The sequence below is a fragment of the Styela clava genome, chromosome 12, assembly GCF_964204865.1.
Source record: "Styela clava chromosome 12, kaStyClav1.hap1.2, whole genome shotgun sequence".
Lineage (NCBI taxonomy): Eukaryota > Metazoa > Chordata > Ascidiacea > Stolidobranchia > Styelidae > Styela > Styela clava.
Window position 1 is genome coordinate 4,850,315 of NC_135261.1, and position 23,458 is coordinate 4,873,772.

Below are 23,458 nucleotides of genomic sequence, written 5' to 3' on the forward strand. Positions count from 1 at the left end.
AAATCGAGATAGTTTCATGATCGCTCTGCAGCGTGGTTCAGACATATGGTAGTGTTTTAGTAATACCCGATTCCATTAATAAATGTCATTTATGTGACAAATTTTCATGTTCGATGTGCAAACTCTACTTTGAGATATCATAAAGAAAAACAGTATTATTTGCGCACTTGTTGGATGACATTGAATACACGATTTTGCAATGAAATCATGAACAGTATATTTCAACCGAAAACTGATTCTGAATTTATCATTGTCAAATTTTGCACAATCAGCAATCTTTATACTTCTATAATTTTTCACTTTTATTGAGTTGGATCGAGATAGTGATATTATTAAAGTTAGTGATATTCTTTTGAACTAAACGCCACAGAAGATAAATTTGCGATGACGTGATCATTTTTGAACGAATTGTATATTCTGAAGATGATTTGTACCTGAGATGTCAGTTAACGGTTAAAATAGATAGTAACCGTTAACCATCTAAAATCGGTTAACAGGTTAACCATACCCAGCCCATTGCCCCGAATTTTAACCATTTAACCATTGCCCCGAAGTTAAAAATAAAACACAGCATAGAATTCGAGAAGAAGGAGCTGAAGAAAAAACGATCATAAGAATATGCCATGTAATTCAAGAGTTTTGTTGCACACTAGTACAAATGTATTTCTGTACGGTTTCGTCTGGCCAAAGTCAGTCCAAAGTCGTATACGTATAATGCAAGGATGCTGTTGCAAAAATAAATTGGACTATACTTTGCAATTCAAGAGTCTTTCTTCCCACCAACACAAATATATTTCTGTAACGTTTAGTCTGACCAAAGTCAGACTTCCTCAGACAAGCAGTTTACAACAATAAGAATATGATTCTGAAAATCTATGTTTCAACTAGAATGTTGAACATAAATTTTTTTTTATATGTTTGCTGTCGCTTCATTATTATTCACTAAACTGGGTTTCCTAACTTTTAACCTATCTCATTTTTTTATTACTTTGCACACATTCACTCCCTACGAGCAGCTATGGGGAGGGGAAGTGGGGAGATTTTTTGTGATCTTTACGGTTTGGCTATTTTCATTGCAAGTTTATACTCTGGATAATGTATAATACACAACGATAAAATTTCGCGCAACTCATAATTTTTCGTTACGTTACCATGTCATCACGTTTGTATATATTTTTATCAAATTTATGTAGAATTCGAGTAGCTTATGCATGTGTTTAGTGATTGACAACATTTTAACAGTTATTATATCAAAACTTAGATGTTATAACAATCGCCATGGCTAAGAAGAGATTCACATTTTGTCAAACTATAATGAATACAAGAAAATAAGAAGTGTATGTTGAAGATGGTTTTTGGTCGCTCCAGAAGTGTGTGTACCAATATGGAAGTAGCTAATTTTGTTTGCCTATTTTACATCAAGTTGTGTATAGGGACGGAAGCCTATGGGCAGGGGGTATATTCAATTGATTAACACAGATAGCCAACTAAAATAAAGAAAATCGGAATAAAATCATGCTCCAACCCTAACCTGGACACATACTACGGGAGTACTGGTTTTTGTATAATTTCTACTTGTTTCACAGAATATAAATTTGTCAGCATCTATACTTTCACCCAATCAGGATTTACTCACTTCATCAAGTTTCAGTTTGGTCAATAGTTTCCTATCTTTAGTTTGATGGTTTTCTATGAAGCTTCGGATATTTCAGTCATGTGCATCGTTATTGAACGAGCTTGTTCAAATTCGATTTCTTTGGAAAAATTTTCCCGATTAGTAAATCACAAATAGTTAGAATTGCGATAGTAATATTTTTGATACTTCCGTAGTGTGTGTACCAGGTGAGGGTTAGGACATAATTTTATTCTAATTTTCCTTATTTTGGTTCTATTACGAGTGCGAGACTGTCTGTGTTGGTCAAGTGAATATATCCCCTGACCATAGGTTTTAGTCCCTTTACACAACTTGATGTAAAGTAGGCGAACAAAATTAGTTACCTCCTTATTGGTACACACACTTCGGGAGCGCCATATATTTAACCAAATTGGTTCGTCATTCTTAGTTATACCTACAGGTAAATGGCATTGTTTTTATTATTTATATTTAAAACAGTATACGCCATCTTTATATCTATCGATTCACAACTATCTGTAATAAACCAGAATCATAATCAAGCATGATATCACACAATATTCTGGACGTATCTATGAAAAGTGAACAGTGACTCTCATCGACTCATATCACCTATGAATGCGTGTTATTTTTAAGCTGAAGTTCGTTTTGCATTAAAGTCAGAGGCGCACCCAATGGGGAGCGGGTCGTAAAAAAACAAGCATTTCTCCATATTTTAAAGAGCATTTTTAAGCGAGAGCTGGGTGTTACAGACTAACTTCCACTGATTACAGTTGACTGGATTACAGTTATAAAATCCTTACGTTGAGCACTATATCAATTAAGCTGATGACTTTGTGTTTAGGTTTTAAAATGCATATCAAATCAATAGATTTTTAAATAATTGTTTTACAAACAGTAGCTAGCTCACGTGCTGAAATTTAATGGGTGTAAGGTGCATATTTTTCTCTTAAAAACAATGACTCTGGAAGGAAACTGTAACTGTCACTTATGGCGGTGAAAAGTCCAACAACCCACTCGCACATTCTCTATTCCAGGCGGGATTCGAACCTGCGATCCCGTGGCGTGTTAACTGAGGTGCGTATTGCTAACGGCATGCGCCACTCGCCGCGCATGAGGATAGTTAGTGTACGCTCGATTTCATAGCTGCGTCGAACATCCGAATAAGTATCTGTATATCCTTAGCCAAAAAACAAAATATATGATAAAAGATTATGTTTTCCTTAGAAACAAGGATACGGGCTGATTTTTAATGTGTCTTGAAGAGGCTTTACTATTCATAGATATTGTCGGCGACGACGATTTTAAACTGCCGAGATGTCGTAGGGTTTATCATTAGGGGTATCTCGTACGGCCGTATCTGTATCATGATCGCTCTTTACGAAGCGATCAAGAGTATTTATAGGCTTTATCTTAGCCAATGCATTGCTGCTCTACTAATATAACATAAGCAAAGTTTGTCAACTAAGCAGTCAGAATGGGTGTGATTTCCGATTGTATGTAGGAGATTGACGCTAAATCTAGACATTATCAGTTGTTGTGACCGATCAGGGCTTTCTTGACAAGTCAATTATAGATACTTCACATAGACCGTAGAATTAAGGCTGTTGTGGTATTTGCCATTTAACTTTTTGGTTCGGCGGATAATTTACTGTAAGCTAAAACCGACTGCCATCCATTAAGTTTTCTTATAATGCGTCAGAAGTGTGATGGGCTCGTGGCGATAAAGGGTTAATCTAAAGCAATCGGAGTAATCAAAAAACATTTAATTACAAATGATTATTTGGTGTTTCGTCAAATATTTCGCGCGGGAAGCCACAAGCGAACGCTTCAGTCGCAACAGTACATTATGGGATACGGATGAGTTTCGGCGTAGGATGATCAATGGATTTGTTTGTTACCTTCGAAGCAATATTCAGGTGAGTGCACTTGATAACTTATGTTTTAACTGATGTTATACTATTTCCCTTTTTAGAAAATCATAGTATTGGATTTTATAACTAACTACGTAAAACTTACCGGATCACAGAAATAAGTTATTGTTATGTGATTTATATGTCTTACGGGTTGAAATCGCAGACTACAGCTTTTTGAATCGAATACAAATTTAACTCCATCAAAGTTCCATTCATGAGTAAGCAGAGAATGTAAAGTTTATCGAATTCGTGGCTAATTTGTATCTGGGTGTAATTATTACAAATAGAAGAACGTTCTGAATATTTTTCCAATTTGTATTGTTTACATTTACTCAACACACCGGCTACCAACATGTTAGTTTTGTGGGAATAGCTCTGCTGTTTCATCATTGAGATTTTCGATATTTATCTGTTGTCTGCGTTATCCCTGTGGAAACTCCAGATGTATTTTCATCAATATGGAAGTAACTAATGTTGTTCGCCTATTTTATATCAAGTTGTGTAAATGGACGGAGGCCTAAGGGCAGGGGTATATTAACTTTGCTAAAGCAGACAGTCCCCGAACTAGTAATAGAAATAAAATAAGGAAAATCCCTTAAAACGATGGCCTAACCTGGTACAACTCCCTGCGTTATATCCTCGCGTCGTTGCGCACATAACATATGAGCCCTCAAATGCGTTCACACATTGTCTTGCGTCACCGGCGCTGATATTCTATTCGGGATTCCTGACTTATGTTCTTTACAAAAATTCCTTTCTGTATAGAACTCGCTAACAACTTATACGATCTATAAAAAATTAATTTTAAGAACAATATTTACAGTGTTACGAAAGCAACAGTGGAAAACAATAGGCCTCATGCCTAAAACATCAAAATTTGGTTTCATTTTGATTGTGGCAGTCTCAGGCGGGACAGATTTTATTTGACATATAAAACTCACGAAAGTCTGAACCAATACTAATGTTGAATACAGACGGGATAGCGGCAATTGGATAAGATCATAATTTATTTGTATGGTCGTTGTGAACCCTCTGTGCAGTCATCACGGACCCCAGTTTGGGGAACCCTGCTCTACGTTATCCAAATTACCATGACCCCTTCATACAAATCGGATGCATAACTTTAGAAACCTTAAGTATATAAGACCTTAAATATTTAGACTTGCCATGATATTTCTTTCAATTTCGTTAAATTTTATCGATTGCGAATAGATTCAGTACTATCGTGCACGAATCATTGTGTTTAGCGAAAGCATAATACTAATCTATGCTTTCCAGATTCAGAACTATGAAAAATGGAGTTCGAAGAAACTGACAAAATTGAGGAAAATCTGCAATACAGGTAAGAAATATTTTTCAGATTTAATTTAATTTTTTAATATCCATGATTTCTGTAAACAAATGTTACATTTCTACACATTAGTGACCCGGAAATAATTAGTCATATATTCCATGAAACAGTTGTGAAAGACATTATTGTGTACTTTGATATTTTAGACATTGTAAATTAAGCAAATAAAAAATTAACTGTAAAATATTAATTTAGGACAGAGGTTTCAAATTTGCGGCCTGGGGGCCGATTGCAGCCCGCAGGATGATAGTTTGTGGCCACCGCCAAAGCATGAAAGTTTAATATTAGAGTGGCCGCAAGTCACTTAGCTCAGTTCGCATGGTTAATATATTTTGTAGATTCTCGAATGTTTGACGTCACAATATCACCAGTTATTATTTTATTTAATCTTAATTTGTTTATTTATGTTTTCAACTTGCGTTTGCGTTCAAAAAAATAAAGAAATTGGAGGAAATTTGAATTTTTTAAAAACTAAGCTTTTATTGTGGAGGAAACCTGATGCCGCTCAGACCCACCCATATTCTGCCTCCAGTGGCTCCTGATTTAGTAAACTGAATGGCTAAATTTACTATTGAAGTAGTTTTTTCATATTGCCTTATATTTTTAGGTTGGAATAGAGAGACGTGCAATATCAGTGAAAAAACGGTAAAAACCTCAGGAAACCTTTCACATGCAGATGACATAATAAGGTACTCTATAATACATTAACACATCCCTCTAAACAAATAATATATGTAATTTTTGGTGTCATAAATTACTTCTTTATGTAGTCGACATTTCCGTTTTAAAGTATTAAATACTCGTGTAATAAAGTTTATATTATGTTAACTTGTTGTTGCTGATAAATTTGATGAATTGTTCGCTGGAAATTTTTTTCTTACAAAAATTGGTGATTGAGATTTTAGGATTCAATTCAGGGGTAACGATATCAAAAAGTTTGGAAACCACTTTAATAAAGGGATGTTTTATCAAAATAGAGAATCGTAGGAGTCGCATTGTGGTTGCCTAAAATAGTACAATATCCGGTACTCTCGAAATATGTGTACCAGGTTAGGGTTAAGCCATAATTTTATTCGGATTTTCCCTAATTTAGTTCGATTACGAGTTCTAGGACTGTCTGTGTTTGCCAATTGAATATACCCCTTTCCCATAGGTTTTAATCATTCTACAGCCACACAACCTAATGTAAAATAGGCGAACAAAATTAGTTACCTCAATATTGGTACACATACTTCTGAAGCGCCCAATTTTTTTTTGAATGTATGTCCAATGGCAGTGCCTTGTTAGGAGCAATCCGTCGTTATTCCAATGACTAAAGTGAGTTTCGCCACAAATTGTAGATCAGTCAGAGTGCCCTATTGTATACCGGTAGGTGAATCAGACAAAGCGTTTAAATGTTACTGTAAATCCCCCATAATAATCAGTTGACCATGTCGTTCATATTTATAAGTGTTTCCGAATGGACTAGAATACTATATTTTCAGTACCGATGTTTTATAAGTGGGTCTAACCAAGTATATTAATGCCGTATAACAGTAAATCTCCCGTAGTCGTACACCCTCTGGTAATATTTAACCATGCCATTCGTGTTAAAATCGATACTATATTCACTAAATACAACGTAGAGTGTGTATCAATATAGCCGAAAACCCCCTATGGTTTGTATACACCCACCCCCTCCCCGCCCCCTCGTAAGTTCTATTAAACATCCCATCGATATTTTGTTGAACACTTGAATCATATTACAAATTTTTTGTGTCGAACAGTGCGGGTACCGATGTTATTTATTGTCTTATGTTTATATATCTAATACGACGGAACAAATCAAATACATACTTAGTTCTTGAAGGAAATGAAGTTAAATAATAGTAGCTATGATAAATAATGCCTTGTTGGAAGGAATATGATTAAGAAGGATACCCGTTTATCTTATAGTCATGCACTGCATTTCTTTCTTCATTGACAGCATATTCCTCATTATTTTGCATAGCATTTTTTGTTTTAATCTAATGTGCGAAACCCGTTTTTACCACAAATGGTAGATCACGCGGAGTACCATACTATATGAGTAAATCCGACAAAGCGAATAAATGTAAAACGTCAAACGTTACCGCAACTCTCTCATAGTCGTGCATTTTCTAGTAATAGTTAACCATGCCATGCGTGTTCCAAACTCAAATAAGTAACTAATAACGATACTATAAATCGGAACTAACCAAATCAGTATACATACACCCTTGTTAGCGCTCCATTTAACCATCCCATTAATGTGTATGTGCGTTAGAAACTAGAATTTTATTCCCAATTTCTGTGTCGCAGAGTGCGGGTACTGAAATTTTATGTTGTTGAAGTGTAATTATCTATATATAATGTAATAAATTACCTACATACTTAGAAATTGAAAAAGAATGAAGTTCTTCAAAAGTATGAATTCAAATAACACTAGCTATAATTGCCAGACCGTAAGGCGTCGTGTACATAAAATTCATCGGTTCGTTGTAACCACAAATGGTAGATCACTAGTAAATATACCGGTACTAGTTTTTTTTAAAGTGACATACATGTGTGTTTTTATGTGTCTTTCCCCCTCCCCAGTGGGCGGTATAGCAAACTTTGGGAGAATTGCTGTCATATATTTCCGATACAAACAGTTCTAAATTTTTTTAGTTTTATATCTGCATTATTTCCTTCTTCGTTGATAGCATAATCTTTATCATTATTCGTAGCATTTTTTTTTGTTTAACTTAATGAGCGCGGTGATTTTTTACCACGAATGATGGATCATGCAGAGAACCATAATAGATGAGTGAATCCGACAAAGCGTATCAATGTAACTGAGTTAAATCCCCCATCGTCTATATCCCCTGGTAATAATTCAGTTAACCATGTCGTCCATGCTCATAAGTGAATTCAACCAAGTGCATATCGTTAATCTCCCATAGTCGTACATTTTGTGATACTAGTTAACTACTAGCATTCGTGATCTTAACTAAAATAAAATTAAACGATACCATATAAAACATACAACCAAGTGTATCAATATAGCTGTATATCCCTTATGCTCTGTATATACCCGCCCCTCTTGTTTGCAGTATTAGTAACCATCTCTTTCCCACCGATGTTCATAAGTGTTGCAAACATGAATTTTTATTCCCAATTTTTCTGTGTCGTAAATTTTGCAATTGTCGATCGGAAACTATACCGTAGTCAACTGAAGTTGATCCCTTTCATTATCATTTAATAATTTACAGCCGGATCGCACACGACCTATTACTGTGGTGGTGATATAAAGCTAACCATTAATAATGTAAATTTTTATCGTCGACCTTTGAATTTCCCTAAAGGTGATACCTTGAAAATAATCTTGAGCGTCTCAAATTTAACAATTTACCAACATCATAAAAATGCAAATATATTCAAATCCGACAAAGCTTATCAATGTATTCGTAAATCTCCTTTAGTGTATACCTCTTGGTAATAATTAGTTAACCATGCCGTTTATGTTCACAAGTGTCCCAAATTAGAATCCGGCTAAAATTTCAATAACGATATTACATTCATAGGTGGATCCTCCCAAGTGTGTACTGCATAACCGGTAATCATCTATAGTCCCACACCCTTTTTCATTCGTATTCCGTGAACTAGAATATAATTAAAATTATAATAACGTTACTACACAAATGATATGCATCCCATTTTTCAAGTTTATCAATATAACTGTAAATCCCCCATAGTGTGTAAATACCCCCCCCCCCCCCCATTAATATTCATAACCATTATATTCATGTTCTGGAGATGTACCGGTATCGGATATCCCAATATATATATATAGGTAATCCCGTAGTATGTGTACCAGCTTGGACCATAATTTTAATCCGATTTTCCCTAACGATGTTTGGTCTGTCTTAGCCAAATGAATGCACCACTTGCCCATAGTAATCGGTCCCTTTAATCAACTCGTTGTAAAATGGGCGAACAAAATTAGTTACCTCCCTATTGGTACACATACTTCTGAAGCGCCGATATTCATACCGATATAAACTAAATGTAGAGACCATTATTTCTGATATATTTAGCTTTTTATTCTGATCTAGAATCATTCGAAATATAAGTTAGAATACTAATAATGAAATTTTTTGCCTGGAGTTATCATGTTCGTGATATTTATTACCTCCTCAATTCTGAGCCATTTTCATGAATGTAGAATCAGAGTGTAGAAACAGGATTCTGACTAGAGATGTATCAATGCATCGTTATCGGTTATATATATTGGCCAATTTTTTGATATTGGTTATTGTTTCTGTATCGGCTGGATGAAGACCGATATTTCTGATATATTTACTTTTTCATCCTGATCCAGAATAAGTTGAAAAATAAGTTAAAATACTAATATTGCCATTCTTTGTTGCTCGAGGTAACTTGTTCGCGGTTTTTGCCTCCTTAATTGCCTTTTTCTTCCCTACCCCAGTGATAAGAAACAGGAACGAAATTCTGACCTGTTTTTGCCTATTTGTCAGCCAAACTAGCTCAACTAATTTGGCTATCTTTGCTGCCAAATTTTTCGATGCGTTTTCATGCGTTCCTATCTATATATGATGGAGTAAATTAAAAACTCGATTAGTTCTTGAAAATTATGAATCAAACAACATAAGCTATGATCGGAAAGCCGTATGTCTCCGAATACATAAAATATATCAACCTGAAGATATTTATGCGTGAAGGCTTATGCGAAAACATAGATCACCGAGGAAAGTAAATAGGTTTAGCCACCCAATAAAGCAACCCCAGAAAGTAAAGGCAAAATACTGGTTCAGATCATGGTCATATTAGCCTGAAAATCCGGTTAGATACAATTAGCTTACACTACTTCATGCCTGTTTTTCAGAACACTGCTTGGAAGTTTTGACAATTTCTCATTGCACCGAATGATGAAGATTAGAGATACGAAAAAGCAGGCGAGACCAATGAAAAATCAACAAGTAAATATTATTTTGACATTCAATTGAACTTTTCGATATTCATTGATTCTCTCTTGTTGAAGATGTGAATATGTCACACATTAATAACCGGCAGTAACTATATTCCAGAGTTTCTCTTGGGTAGGTCATTAGTGTGCTAATATTTGTAATTTGTGCAATTTGAATGAGACTGACATCTGATGAGTAATATTTGGAATTTCCGCACACTTGCGAAAAAAAGTGAAATATGACGCACTAATAAATAACTCTTTAGCCAGGATTATTGTAAATGAGTAATGTTTGTTACTTCTGGTCAAATTTGCGACGTATTCAAAAACGAACCGAAAAAGAATTATCAGTGACAGTTATCTTTATGTAAGTTCACAGTGAGCTTATTGAACTTATCTCGTTTGTAAAATGCCAAATGTGTAATGTGAATTTTTTTATTTTAAATCCAAGGAGATATAAAAAAAATTGGTACGTCTGTAGTATGTGTACCAGGTTGGGGTTAGACGACTAGGCCATCATTTCATTCTGATTTTAGTTCCATTACAAGTTCCAAGGAGCCTAGTGAATATACCCCTTCATAAAGATTTCAGTCCTTTCACACAACTTGATGTAAAGTAGGCGAACAAAATGAGTTATCTCCATATTGGTACACATACGTTTGTGGAGCTCCAAAAAATTAGTATATCATATTTAACTCAGGAAATGTTGTGTATATTCAAATGATGGAGGGTAGAAATATGTATATATAATATTATTTCAAAAATTTGTGTAATTCAGTGTATTCTAGCCGCTGATCCGCTTACCGACGTCGGACCGCACAGTTGTCTACAGATCTGCAATAAATTTTGCTACTTTTTTGTCTGCCAGCGTAACCACTTAGTAGTGGCCAAAACGTCACGTTGCTTTATTCGTTTTTGGTCGTTAAGTCGTTGAGTGTCGTTTTACTTGTAATTGCAATTGCGAGGTTCAAAGTGTTTGAGGTTGAATCTCAAAAAAGTGTCAAATTGCTACAGAATTGCTCTGCCTCCAGTGGCTTAGATAAATTGAGTTTAGGACCCCTGATTTAGGAAATTGAATGACTAAATTTACTAATGTAGTAGTTTTTTCAAATTGCCTTACATTTTAGGTAAAAATGGAGAGACTATCATTGAAAAAATCAATCAAAATCATTGAAAAATCGTCAAAAACAGAAAAAATGAAAGTAAAAGTTTCACTTGCAGATTGCATTATAAAGTACAATATAATACACTAACACATATTTCTAAAAAAGTAATATATGTAATTTTCGGTGCCATAAATCACTTTTTCTTGTAGTCGACGTTTTCGTTATAAAATATCAAAGACGCCCATAATAAAGGGATGCTTTATCGAAATAGGGAATCGCAGGAGTCACATTACGACTACCACAAATAGCAAAATTTTCTTCAATGTATGTTCAATGACCATGCCCTGTTAAGGGCAATTCGGTTAATCTAATGAGTCCAATGTAGATCGGGCTAGACGCTAGAGTACCATATAATCGGGCTTGTTAATAGAGGAATCGTCCCATGGGATGGGATGAGACAGCACCCATTTGTATTTCCTATGGGACACGTGGGACACGAAATACCGTATGATTTTCGGGAAAATCGTTATGGACTTTGTGTCCAGATATTTGAGCATATCTCTCTAGTTATAAAAAGCAAAATATATTCAGCAACTCTTTTCCAGCCGCCTCTCTGAGGCCATTTTGCATGGGTAATTTAAAAAAAAATTCTTCAACCATTAAGCCCTAAAGCTTCTCTCATGTCTTTTTATAAGCGTGTGCTATAGTCCTAGTCAGCAATATATCTTTAAAACACACTTCTCTAATAGTATTTTATCTATACGACAAAATTTCGAAAATTTCCAATAAACAACCTTCATCTTGAGATATATTGTGTCTAGTAGAGGGTTAATAATTATTTATGATAAATTAATTTTATTTCAACGTTTTCTTGTGTTATTTTCCCAACAGAACAATACCACAACCACTATTATATCATAAATGGTTACTCTGAAATTCACAATTATATTTACAGAGTTTTCAATTTCAATACGTCAATTGATTACTGCAAAGTAATAAATTCTTCTCTCATAACGGGGCAATACGGCAATAAATAGCTAAGGCCGATATTAACTCTATTGGCATAAGATTTGGACAGATAAGGGAACCACAATCCCATATTGGCGCCGGAGCCTGAGAATGGTCCAATATACTTTGTCAAGGGGCTGATGGACACAGTATATTAGTTTAAAGTTAACAAAGTCTGTAAATTTTGTTGTTTCGCATGTGTCTTGGTACATGTAGTCTTATTTAGTAAACGCTTCTTGGGAATGGGAATCCCGTGGAATGGGATGAGACAGAAATATGTCCCATGGACAAGCCTGCTATTATATACCGGTAAGTGAATCATACAGAGCGTATTAATGTTAAATGCAAATCCCCCGTAAAAATCAGCTGACGTGCTGTTCATGTTCATAACTGTACATAACATGTAATTTTTTGAATGGCCCAGTCAGGTGGGGGTTAGGAATCACATATGTAAAAATAGTTGTGCCACACCAACTAGGAGACTTACGTCGTGTTATGAACATGGCAAATACATATTTATTCCTTGAAAAGTATGGAGTCAAAAAACAGTAGCTATGATTAAATAATGCCCTATTGGCAGCAATTCGATCAAGAAGGATGGTTACCAGTTCATGTACTTTACTTTAGATAAGGTTAATTTTTAGCCCAGAATATTTATTGAACAATCCCGGGAACCCACTCAACACCCGATCTTGTAATTATGCACTGTATTTCTTTCTTCATTGATAGCATAGTCCTTATTATTCTGCAGAGCATTTTTGTTTAATCTAATGTGTGAAACCCGTTTTTTTACCACAAATGGTAGATCACGATGTATATGAGTAAATCCGACAAAGCGTATAAATGTTAAACGTTACCGCAACTCTCTCATAGTCGTACATTTTCTAGTACTAGTTAACCATGTCATGTGTGTTCCAAACTCAAATTAATAACTTATAACGGTGCTATAAATCGGATCTAACCAAATCAGTATACACCCATGTTAGCAGTCGACTTAAGCATCCCATTAATGTGTATAATCGTTAGAAGCTAGAATTATATTCCCCATTTCTGTGTCGTAGAGTGCGGGTACTGATATGTTATGTTGTTATGTGTAATTATCTATATATAGTGTAATAAATTACCTACACACTTAGTAATTGAAAAAGAATGAGGTTCTTCAAAAGCATGAATTCAAATACCACTAGCTATGATTGCCAGACCGTAAGGCGTCGTGTACATAAAATATATCAATCCGTCGTAACCACAAATGGTGGATCACTCGTCGTTGTACATTACTAGGTAATTGAATCTGACAAAGCTTACAACTGTTACCGCAATCTTTCACAGTCTGTACCCCAGATAATATTCGGTTAACCATGCCGTTTATTTTCCGAAGCGTTCGAAACTAGAATTGCACAAAATTTCCAATAACGATTTTATATACATGAGTGGATCCAATGAAGTGTGTTAATATGGCATAACCGTAAATCTCCCATAGTCGTGTTGTTATTTGTGCCTCGGACTGAAATGAGATTAAATTTATAATTAAGTTACCATATAAATCACATACATCTAATTTTCCAGGTGTATCAATATACCCGTGAATCCCACATAGTTATTATATACCCCCCTTGTACATACCCCCCTTCCCACCTTGTCAGTCGTCTTAGTAACCAAGTAACCATCCCATCAATATTTATAAGCGTTAAATTCTTTTCAAATAGCGTTATATTCTAGAGATGTATCTATCGGCAATATAGATATTTATATCGGTATAGGCTAGATGTAGACCAATATTTCCGATATATTCTAGTTTTCAATCTGATCCAGGATCATTAAAATATGGATGTTGAAATTATTTTTATCTTTATTATCATGTTCCTGGTATTTGTTGCCTTCTTAATTCTGAGCCGTTTTTGTCCCCACCCATAAGGATTCTGACTAGAGATGTACCAATGTATCGGTATCGGGTATCGGCAACATCGGCCAATTTTCCGGTATTTGTATCAGTACCGGCTAAATATAGACCGATATTTCCCTATATTATCTTTTAATTTTGATCCAGATATCCATTGATTCTCGTAAAAGGTGTGAAAATGCTACACATTGCTGACCGGCAGTAATTAGTCATATATTCCAGAGTAGTAAAAAAAAACTTATTGGCAGTTTATTGGTATTACAATTTTTTAATTTGTGCAATTGGAAAACTGACTGACATCTGATTGTAATATTTGGAAACTTGCTGAATAAAATGAAATATAACACAATGGTAAATAATTCTTTTGTCAGGATCATTGCAAATAAGTAATGTTTGTATTTTTGTCAAATCTGCGACGTATTTGAAAATGAACTAAAAATGAATATCAGTGAGAGTTATCTTTATGTATTTTGTAAGCTTATTGAAGCTTATATTGTTTGTGAAGAGCCAAATGTGTAATGAAAATATTTTCAGTTTTTCAATTTAAATCTAATGTCGTACTCCCTTAGTATGTGTACCAGGTTGGGGCCAGGTCATTATTTTATTTCTATTTTACTTCTATTACGAGTTCGGGGCTAAGTGTATACCCCCGTACCCTTAGGTTTCAGTCTCTTTACAAAACTTTAACTCAAAGGTTGTTGATATTTGAATGATGTAGGGTAAACATATACATATATATAATTTAAAAAGGCGTGTGATGCAGGTACGCGGACCGCACAGTTGTTTATCGATTTGCTAAAATTTTTGCTAATCAGTTGTTTCTTTGCCATCGTAACCACTTAGTGGCCCAAAAAGACTAATGTCATGTTGCTTTATTCGGTTTTGGTCGTTAAATCGTTTGAGTATAGTGTTAATTGAAGGTTCTAGTTTGTCGTCAAAGTGTTCTGTTGAATCTCAAAAAGATGTCAAAAAGCTACAAAATTGAAAACTCGATATTTCATTTAAATACGAACAGAGATTGATAGCTAATAATTTATTTTTTTAAAAATTTAATTCAAGCAGTATCGTATAATGATACCGAAATACATGTGTAAAGGGGAATAAATAGACGAGCCTGGAAGAATACAACATTTGTGCCGTTCTGAATTTAGAGCGAGTCCAATGAAAGATGTTTGATGAAATAATAGTTTTACAAATTTTGTTTTAGAGTTGTCAATTTATTTGTAGAAAGAATTAAAGACCACGATATTGTTCGTAAGAGACCAATCATGAATTAGATTACTATCAGAAATGCGCTCGTCATTTTTAAGGGACTCTGTACGCGAATGGAATTTTGTTAATCAGTAGAACAATTTCATTCGTAAACCAAGATCTAAAATAACAAAAGTTGATTAACTTAAAGCTGTTCTGCTGTTCTATTTAATATTTTCGAAGAGATCCGTGCAATCAAATTTAGTTAAAAAAGGCGCTCTACACGAGACCTCATGTATGTTTATAATTCTTTTTTACTGGGATAAATTATTTTTATGTTTCCATATTCTGTTTCCGGCCTTCGGGGTAGAAGAGTTGGAAAAACTGATTTAATGGATTTGTTAAATATTAATCCAAGCCAAATTAATCCAATATTAATCCAAGCAATTTTTTTTCATTTTTGAAGAACATGCAATATGAAAATATGTCTATTCATGTTGTGAAGCATTTCATTAACTAATGCAAGAATAAAAATAGATTTCACTATGCTCTAGGAAACTATGTCAATTGTAACATACATTAAAATAAAAGTATTTTTTCAAATTTTTTAAGTAGCGTACGATGAATATACTGTATACTGCATAGACTGTAATGTACGACAAATATCGTAGCACAGTGTGTCACAAAATAAAGGATACCTTTAAAATTTGTAATCGAATTAATGGATTTCATTTATTTTGGGATACCCTGTAATTAATAAGAATTCATGCTGTCGTTGATTTGAAATTCACAGTTAAATTTATATCAGAAATGTTTCGTCAAATTAGATAACTTGAAATGCTTGATCCGGATTTCCGGATTTGAGTTCATGAATTGCCATTTGAATACGAACAAAGACTGATAACTAATACTTTATTGGACACGTTTAGTGCACATAACGATCGTTTCAATATTATGTTGTTATTGTTATTTGTCTCCATCATTTTTAAAAAATCGCTTTTCTCTTCGAATACTGGACCAATTGCTTTGAAATTTTCAGTGGTTAAAGATAAATATTTTCTACAGAAGGCTATTACTTTTTTTTTCGCTATGACGTCATCAAAATTATTGCCATTGGGTGGCGCTACGTGCCCATATATTTGAGCATAGCTCTCTTGTTTTCTTAATAAATTCAAGCAGTATCGTATAATAGTCCTCGTACCAGAAATACACGGGTAATGCTATATGATTGTGTATAAAGTAAAGCAGAAGGGCGTGAATGTCTATGAAAAATATTAATGGTGACTTAAGTAGTTTGAAAATGTGGAAATGTGTCATTATTCAAAAAAAAAGCGCAGAAAGCTTTAATAAATTCAAGAAATAAATAGAATGATCCCTTCCAATGCCCCCAGAAAAGCGTATTTAAATAGGCTAGCTCCCCGCCTGTCAATTTCTTATTTGATGAACTTGGGATCAGTGTTTCCTCTAAGGTGTGCGCGCGCACACAGCTTTCAGAGGCTGCGCACACGCATAGATTTACTGCGCACAGACGTATTTCGGTGTAATGAACAATGTTCTTTTTTTACCCTTTATTTGAATTCAAATAAAACCATCTGTTACAATCAATTTCATTTATTATTTTCCATGTATGTTCCCTGTTATCTACTGATAATATATAGCCTTCACTGAAGCATTTACAATCTATAGAAAAACTTATCGAATAACCAAAATTTTCTTAATAAGCCCACTTATTACCCGGTTAGAACGCCAAAATTTCTTCATTGGTTTTTGCACAAATATTAGTCATTTCCAAAAAAGTGCGCACACACAAATTTCTGCGCACACATACTACAAAAATTTGAGGGAACATTGCTTAGGATTCTACAAATTTCGTTTTAGAATGACCGATTTATTTGTGAAAAGATGTAAGACCCCGATATTGTTAATAGAGATCAATCATTTCGTCATTTTTGATTGGGCATCTTTTCCGCCAGGAGAATTTAAGGAAAAGAACATTTACATTCGTAAACCAAAATCTTAGATACAAAATTTGATTGACCAAAAAGGCGCTCTATGTTGTTGAGACCTCATGCATTTTTTCTTATTTGTTTCGAATTATTTATCAATGAGATAAATTAATTTAATACTTTAAAATTCTGTTGCCGGTGCTCTTTTTTTTATTATAATTTGATGTTGCCTATCCCTATGGGTAGAAAATTATGAAAACACATGTAATGGATTAGTTAAATAGTACTTCATTTATTGACATTGTATGCTGTATAAGATTTTATGTGTTGATACATATATTCTAGTTATCTCTTGGCTTTATTAGAATTTGGGACAAAATAATATCTTGAATTTTTATCCTCTAATTGAATTGAAGGTATTTGTGATTTTTTCAAAAAATTAAAACTAAATGTCTGAAACTACTGATCTATATTGTCGTATTTTACGATTACTAATATTTTTATTACAAAAACTCGATAAAAAAAAAATTTTTTTTGCAAATGTTTAAAGTCTATATTGGTATTGTATGCTGAAAACAATTTCAAATTTTAAAACACTATATGTATGAGTTCGTCAACTAATCAATTAATAAAAATAGGTCATTTCATGTACTCATACATATATTCTAGTTAGCTCACGATTTATTAGAAATTAGGAAAATATATCTTCAAAATGATGTCCTAAAATTGGATGAATTTTTAAAAAAGAAACATCTTTTTATCACATTTCAAAACAACGAAATATTCAATAAAGCTGAAAAGCTTTGAAAACTAGCAATGCATTAAAAATTATATATATATTGTAGTTTTACAATTTTCTAAGAAAATAGCAAAAATATTCTGAAAATTGTATCAATTTAGAATAAATCACATAATTATTATCGCAAAATTGTATTATAAATTTGGATAAAGAAATTATAGTTTTTTTTTATTTTTTTGTTTTTAAGGTAGCGAACAGAGGCAAAAAAATAGGAGACTATTTAAAGTTTTTAAATTCATGACTTTCGCAACTGTTCTGAATTTTTGTCTTTCTGTTTTGACACTCCACGTTCTTATGCTTTACTACCGTTTGCTTTCTATAAATACACGATAAATTATAATCAGTTTACATCGTTTTTTTTTTGAGATCGCAAAAATATTATCTTATATTTTATATAAAATTCAGTGAGATAATTGTTGTTTGACCTATATCACGAAAAGTTATTTATTTTAATGGATTTCATTATTGGAATCCAATATTTATTTATTTTTTTTTTATTTATTTTTTTTTAATTGAGTAGTAATTAAGTAGTTGCATTTTTGTAGGAAATAGAGATGAGGAAGTGGAATCAGAAGCTAATTCTCGAAATTTTGCCTTATGACGTTACCTCAATAATGTAAATAAATATTTTTGTGAAAACATTAATTTAAACATCTATTTCAGAGACTGATATATTGAAGCAGTGCCGTATGATAATCCCCATAGAAGAATATATAGGTAATGTTATATGATTGTGCACTGTATGAAAAGCAAAACGAAAAATGACGGGTAACGTGTCATTAGTCAAAAAAGCGTAGAGAGCTCCAACCAATTCAATGAAAAAAATAAAATGGTCTCTCCCAACTTCCCGATAAAATGTAATAAATAGGCAGTCGAGAAAGCGTGCCACATTTAGACTTTTTATTGAATTTTCCTTTTGGGTGAGTCCAATGAACGTTAATATTTGATACACCTAGAAAATACGCTTTTTGTTTTTCATAAAAATTTTCATGGGTATATACGTTTCGTTAAAAAAGTTTGATGAGCAGAACCATTCAATCCGTGAACCAAAAGTTTAAAATAACAAAACTAGATTTGACTTTGCTGTTCTAGTGTTCTAGTTGGTAATTTCAAAGAGATTCACGCAATCAAATTCAACCAAAATAAAAGGCATTCTGTTCAATAAGATAAGACCTCACGCGTGGTTTTATATTTTACTTTTATGCGTTAGTTTAGAATTATTTAGTACTGGTGGAAATTAATTTAATATTTCAATTCTGTTGCCGGTCCTCGTTTCGTTTTAATGTTGCCTATACCTATGGGTAAAAAAGTTTGGAAACACGTATAATGGATTTGTTAAATATTAATCAAAGCCTTCATTAAAATTGTATGCTGTATAAAATGTGTTGAAATATATATTCTAGTTAGATCATGATTTTATTAGAATTCAGGAAAAATATTTTGGATAATATTCTTGAATTTTATCCCAAATTTGAATTAAAGGTATTTGTGTAGATTTTTGAAAAATCAAACAAATTATATTTTCACAATTTGAAGCAGCGTACATCGAAAACTCGGAAAATTCGAAATAGCTGGAAAGTTGCAAAATCCATTTTTTGCAAATTTTCGAAGTCGGTATCGCATTTTTTTTCTAAACGATGTCAAATGTTGATACTTTAAAACCTATCGATGCAAGAAAATTTGTTTTTCTGACGCTGTCATGAACAATAAGCAAATTTTAAATTAGGAAATAAAATAACAGCCAAAAGGTTTCTATTTTAATTTCATTCAATGAGCGTAAAATGAATAATCGAATCATTGCGAAAAGTTGTATTTTGCAAATGTTCTAATTCTTCATGCTCATTTTATATAGTCATTTTGTGTGCTTATACTTTACCGTTGTCGAACAAATATTGCAATTAATAAATATATTGTAGTTATTTTACAATTTTATAAGAAACTAGCAAAAATCGTATTGTAAATTTAACGCAAGAAGAAACAAGAAAAAACGCAATTTATTTATAAGTTTTTTTAAACTATTACAAAATATTATCTAAAAATTTAACACAAACTATGAAGGAGAGATCAGGCACGCAGCAAGGATTTTCAAAAATAGGGTAATTAACACCTAAAAGTTGTCAACTAATCAATGCAAGTAAATTAGAATAGGTGTTTCATGTCGTTATGAGCAATTAGCAAAATTATTATCCTGGAATTTTATCCTAAAATTAAATAACTTACAATTTGAAAAGTATTCCATAAATAATCGAAAATTTGAGGAAAATTGGAAATCTCAGCTATTTTGCAAATGTTTCCAGTCTTCATTGTAGTTACATGCCGTGTAATATTTCATGCAGTAGTATTTAACCGGTATAAACTCATTGGTACTCCCGTAGTGTGTGTACCAAGTTAGGGATATTCCATGTTTTTATTTCGATTTCCCGTATTTTTTTTTCTATTACAAGTTCGGAGAGTGTTTGTGTTACTCAAGTGAATATACCGCTTTCCTATAGGTTTCCGTCTCTTTACACAACTTGATGTACATTAAGCGCACAAAATTAATTACCTCCATATTGGTACACATACGTCTGGAGGTCCAACTTATCAATGTAAAACATTATATTTTAATTAGTTCACGCATAAAAATATTATTTTAAAATTTATCATAAAAGGCTATAAAATTATTTTTTCCAATTCCCAACGTAGGGTGCGATTGGCTTACACTACGTCATACCACATACTACATTTATTTTCAGCTTTCTGAAAACACAGCAGGAAAGCCGGGGCAATTTATCATTGCATTAAAAAATACGACAATACGACCATGCCATTTGTCTGATATTGCATCACTGAGTGTGGTTGAAATCTATCCAAAGAATCAAGTAAGTAATGAATATCTTTTGAATCTTTCAATTTAAATTTCACGAGGCATATGAAATTGATTTACTAAAATTAATTTTGCTACTAAGGGAAATTTGGAAATATTTGAACGATGCAAGTTAAACATATTTAAATTAAGAGACAAATGAGACCAAAGATCAAATCACATTGATAGGCTATCTTTCGCCTATAATTGGTTAATCATAATACTACTACGATTCCTTCTATTGTAAAAATAGAAAAGGGAATGCCATACATTCGGGGTCATGAATATTGATATATGTTTTTCAGGTTTCCTCACTTATGGAAATGAAATCTTGATGACATTTTCTGTTCACAGAGAGAATATAAAAGTTGTAAATACAACTAAGTATTCAAATATGAATGTGAGCTCACAAACAACAAAAACTTTCATATAAAAAAACTGTTCAATGACATATAAGAACAAGATAAAAAGAGACGGTTTTACTCTACTAAATGACATCTGTACTTTGATTATGTATGCATGCAGAAGGATTATATTAATAAGCTAGCTTCCACATGGGTCGACCCTTCAGGAATCAACTGTTCATGTGATTTCAATAATTGCAAACAGATTCTTGATTACAAACCAAAACAATTGTTTTTACTACATTACAATACAATTCCCATATTTGATGTCATAGCGAAATGATTATGAAATATATTTTCATTGTAATTTATTACATTGATGAATATCAAATTGAGTAGTGGGATTTTTATCACAACACAGTATTGTTTATATTTGCATTAATTTTTTTCATTCATTTTAGTTTTAAACATATCTGTAACAGTGTAAAAATTTGGCATAAAGGCAACGTCAATCAACATTTTTTTTATATCTAAATTATACCAATGCAGTTCTTACGAATTGGTATACAATATATGTTATATATATATTATTTTAATATATATATCACTTGTATGTTAAATTGAAGTTTCTAACAAATTATTTTTTGACCAGTATGTGGCACAAACCAGATAGTCTATCCATGGTTGTCAATGACAATATAACACAAATCTTTCTATTACTTCATATCTTCTTATCAACACTGCCTATTCAACGTGAGAAATCTTATGACAAACCAGGCCGGCATGGTTATGTCTCTTCATCTTCAACGTCAACTTCTTCAAATACATATACAAATTAAACTAACTTATACATGGGTTTGGGAGGGGGTTGGGGGTTCTGGGAATTGGTGGTGGGCCTTGGGAGGGAGGGGAAAACACAGCATTGCAATCATGATTAGGCGATTTCGGTTTTGTCATTACTGATATAAAAATAAATATAGAATCCGGTAAAAGGATGGTCAGATAAGAGGTTATTTCATTTTCAATCAATGACACAAAACGTGACGTTACTGTTGAATGTTGTTGCCTTCTTTTTTAATCAGAAATTGAATGACAATTCAATGACAGCCCATGTGTGATGGCAGTTCTACTTCAGACATTGCCTAACTATTATATTCATTTTGATTTTCGTGAACAAATTTCTGAACACAATCATACTACTACAATTATGTACACTGTTTTATGTTTATGATTTATATTTTATATTTATGAATGAATTATTCATGTAACATGCTGTATCTTTATTTAACTTTCCGTTTTGTCATAATCATTTTTTCCATGCAATTTCTTTGAGATATTTTCAACAGGAAACAAAGATATCGTGAAAACAACAAAAGAAGGACAGATTTAGCAGGGCTCGCCATGGCTTTTTTATTTGTTTTGTTTTTTTGTTATAAAAGAAAGAATCTGAACTCAAACCTGCCATTTGCGGAGTTTTAGTATAAAAACTAGGCCTAGTTAATATTAATGTTTTATTAGCTTTTCAGACCAATACCTATAATGATTAAAGATGCGGAGGAGATTTCATAGACAGAACTATTAAGATTGAAGATACAAAGAGACTTTTCAAAAGCAGAATTTTCAAGATGAAGATACGAAGACTTCTTTTAAAAGCCGAATTATGAAGATTCAAGTTACGAAGACACTTTTCAGGAGGAGAATTGAACATTGAAGACAAGAAGATATCTTGGAGATGCAAAACTGAAGGTGGTAAATTAGGCCTCGCTAATTTTAAAGTTTTATTAGCTTTTCAGACGCAAAACTATAAAGATGCAAGATGCGGAGAAGATTTCAGAGACAGAAATATGTAGGTTGAAGATACGAAGTGACTTTTCAGAAACAGAACGATAAAGATAAAGATACGAAGAGAATTTCCAAAAGCAGAACTTTCAAGATGAAGATACAAAGACTTCTTTTAAAAGCCGAATTATGAAGATTCAAGTTACGAAGACTCTTTTCAGAAGGAGAATTGAATAACGAAGTCAAGAAGACATCTTGGAGATGCAAAACTGAAAGTGGTAAATTAGGCCTAGTTAATTTTAAAGTTTTATTAGCTTTTCAGACTCAGAACTATAAAGATTCAAGATGCGGAGAAGATTTTAGAGACGGAACTATAAAGGTCGAATATACGAAGACACTTCTCAGTAACAAAACGATTAAGATTGAAGATACGAAGACACTTTTCAGAAACAGAACGATTAGGATTGAAGATACGAAGAGACTTTTCAAAAGGATAATCGAACATTGAAGACAAAAAAACACCTTGGAGATGCAGAACTGAAGGTGATAAATTAGACCTAGTTAATTTTAAAGTTTTATTAGCTTTTCAGGCGCAGAACTATGATTCAAGATGCGGAGATCATTTCAGAGACAGAACTATAAAGGTTGAACATACGAAGACACTTCTCAGAAAC

The 23,458-nt window shown here is 33.0% G+C and overlaps 1 protein-coding gene across 1 annotated transcript; it reads left to right on the forward strand.

Moving 5' to 3' along the window:
- Window positions 1-3,447: 3,447 nt before the first annotated feature.
- LOC144430640 (uncharacterized) lies at window positions 3,448-21,834 on the forward strand. The gene is made up of 6 exons (XM_078118654.1): window positions 3,448-3,552; window positions 4,828-4,891; window positions 5,508-5,589; window positions 9,786-9,879; window positions 20,552-20,677; window positions 20,967-21,834. The coding sequence occupies exons 1-6, from the start codon at window positions 3,511-3,513 to the stop codon at window positions 20,994-20,996; spliced, it is 438 nt and encodes a 145-aa protein (XP_077974780.1). The 5' UTR covers window positions 3,448-3,510; the 3' UTR covers window positions 20,997-21,834.
- The last annotated feature ends 1,624 nt before the right edge of the window (window positions 21,835-23,458 follow it).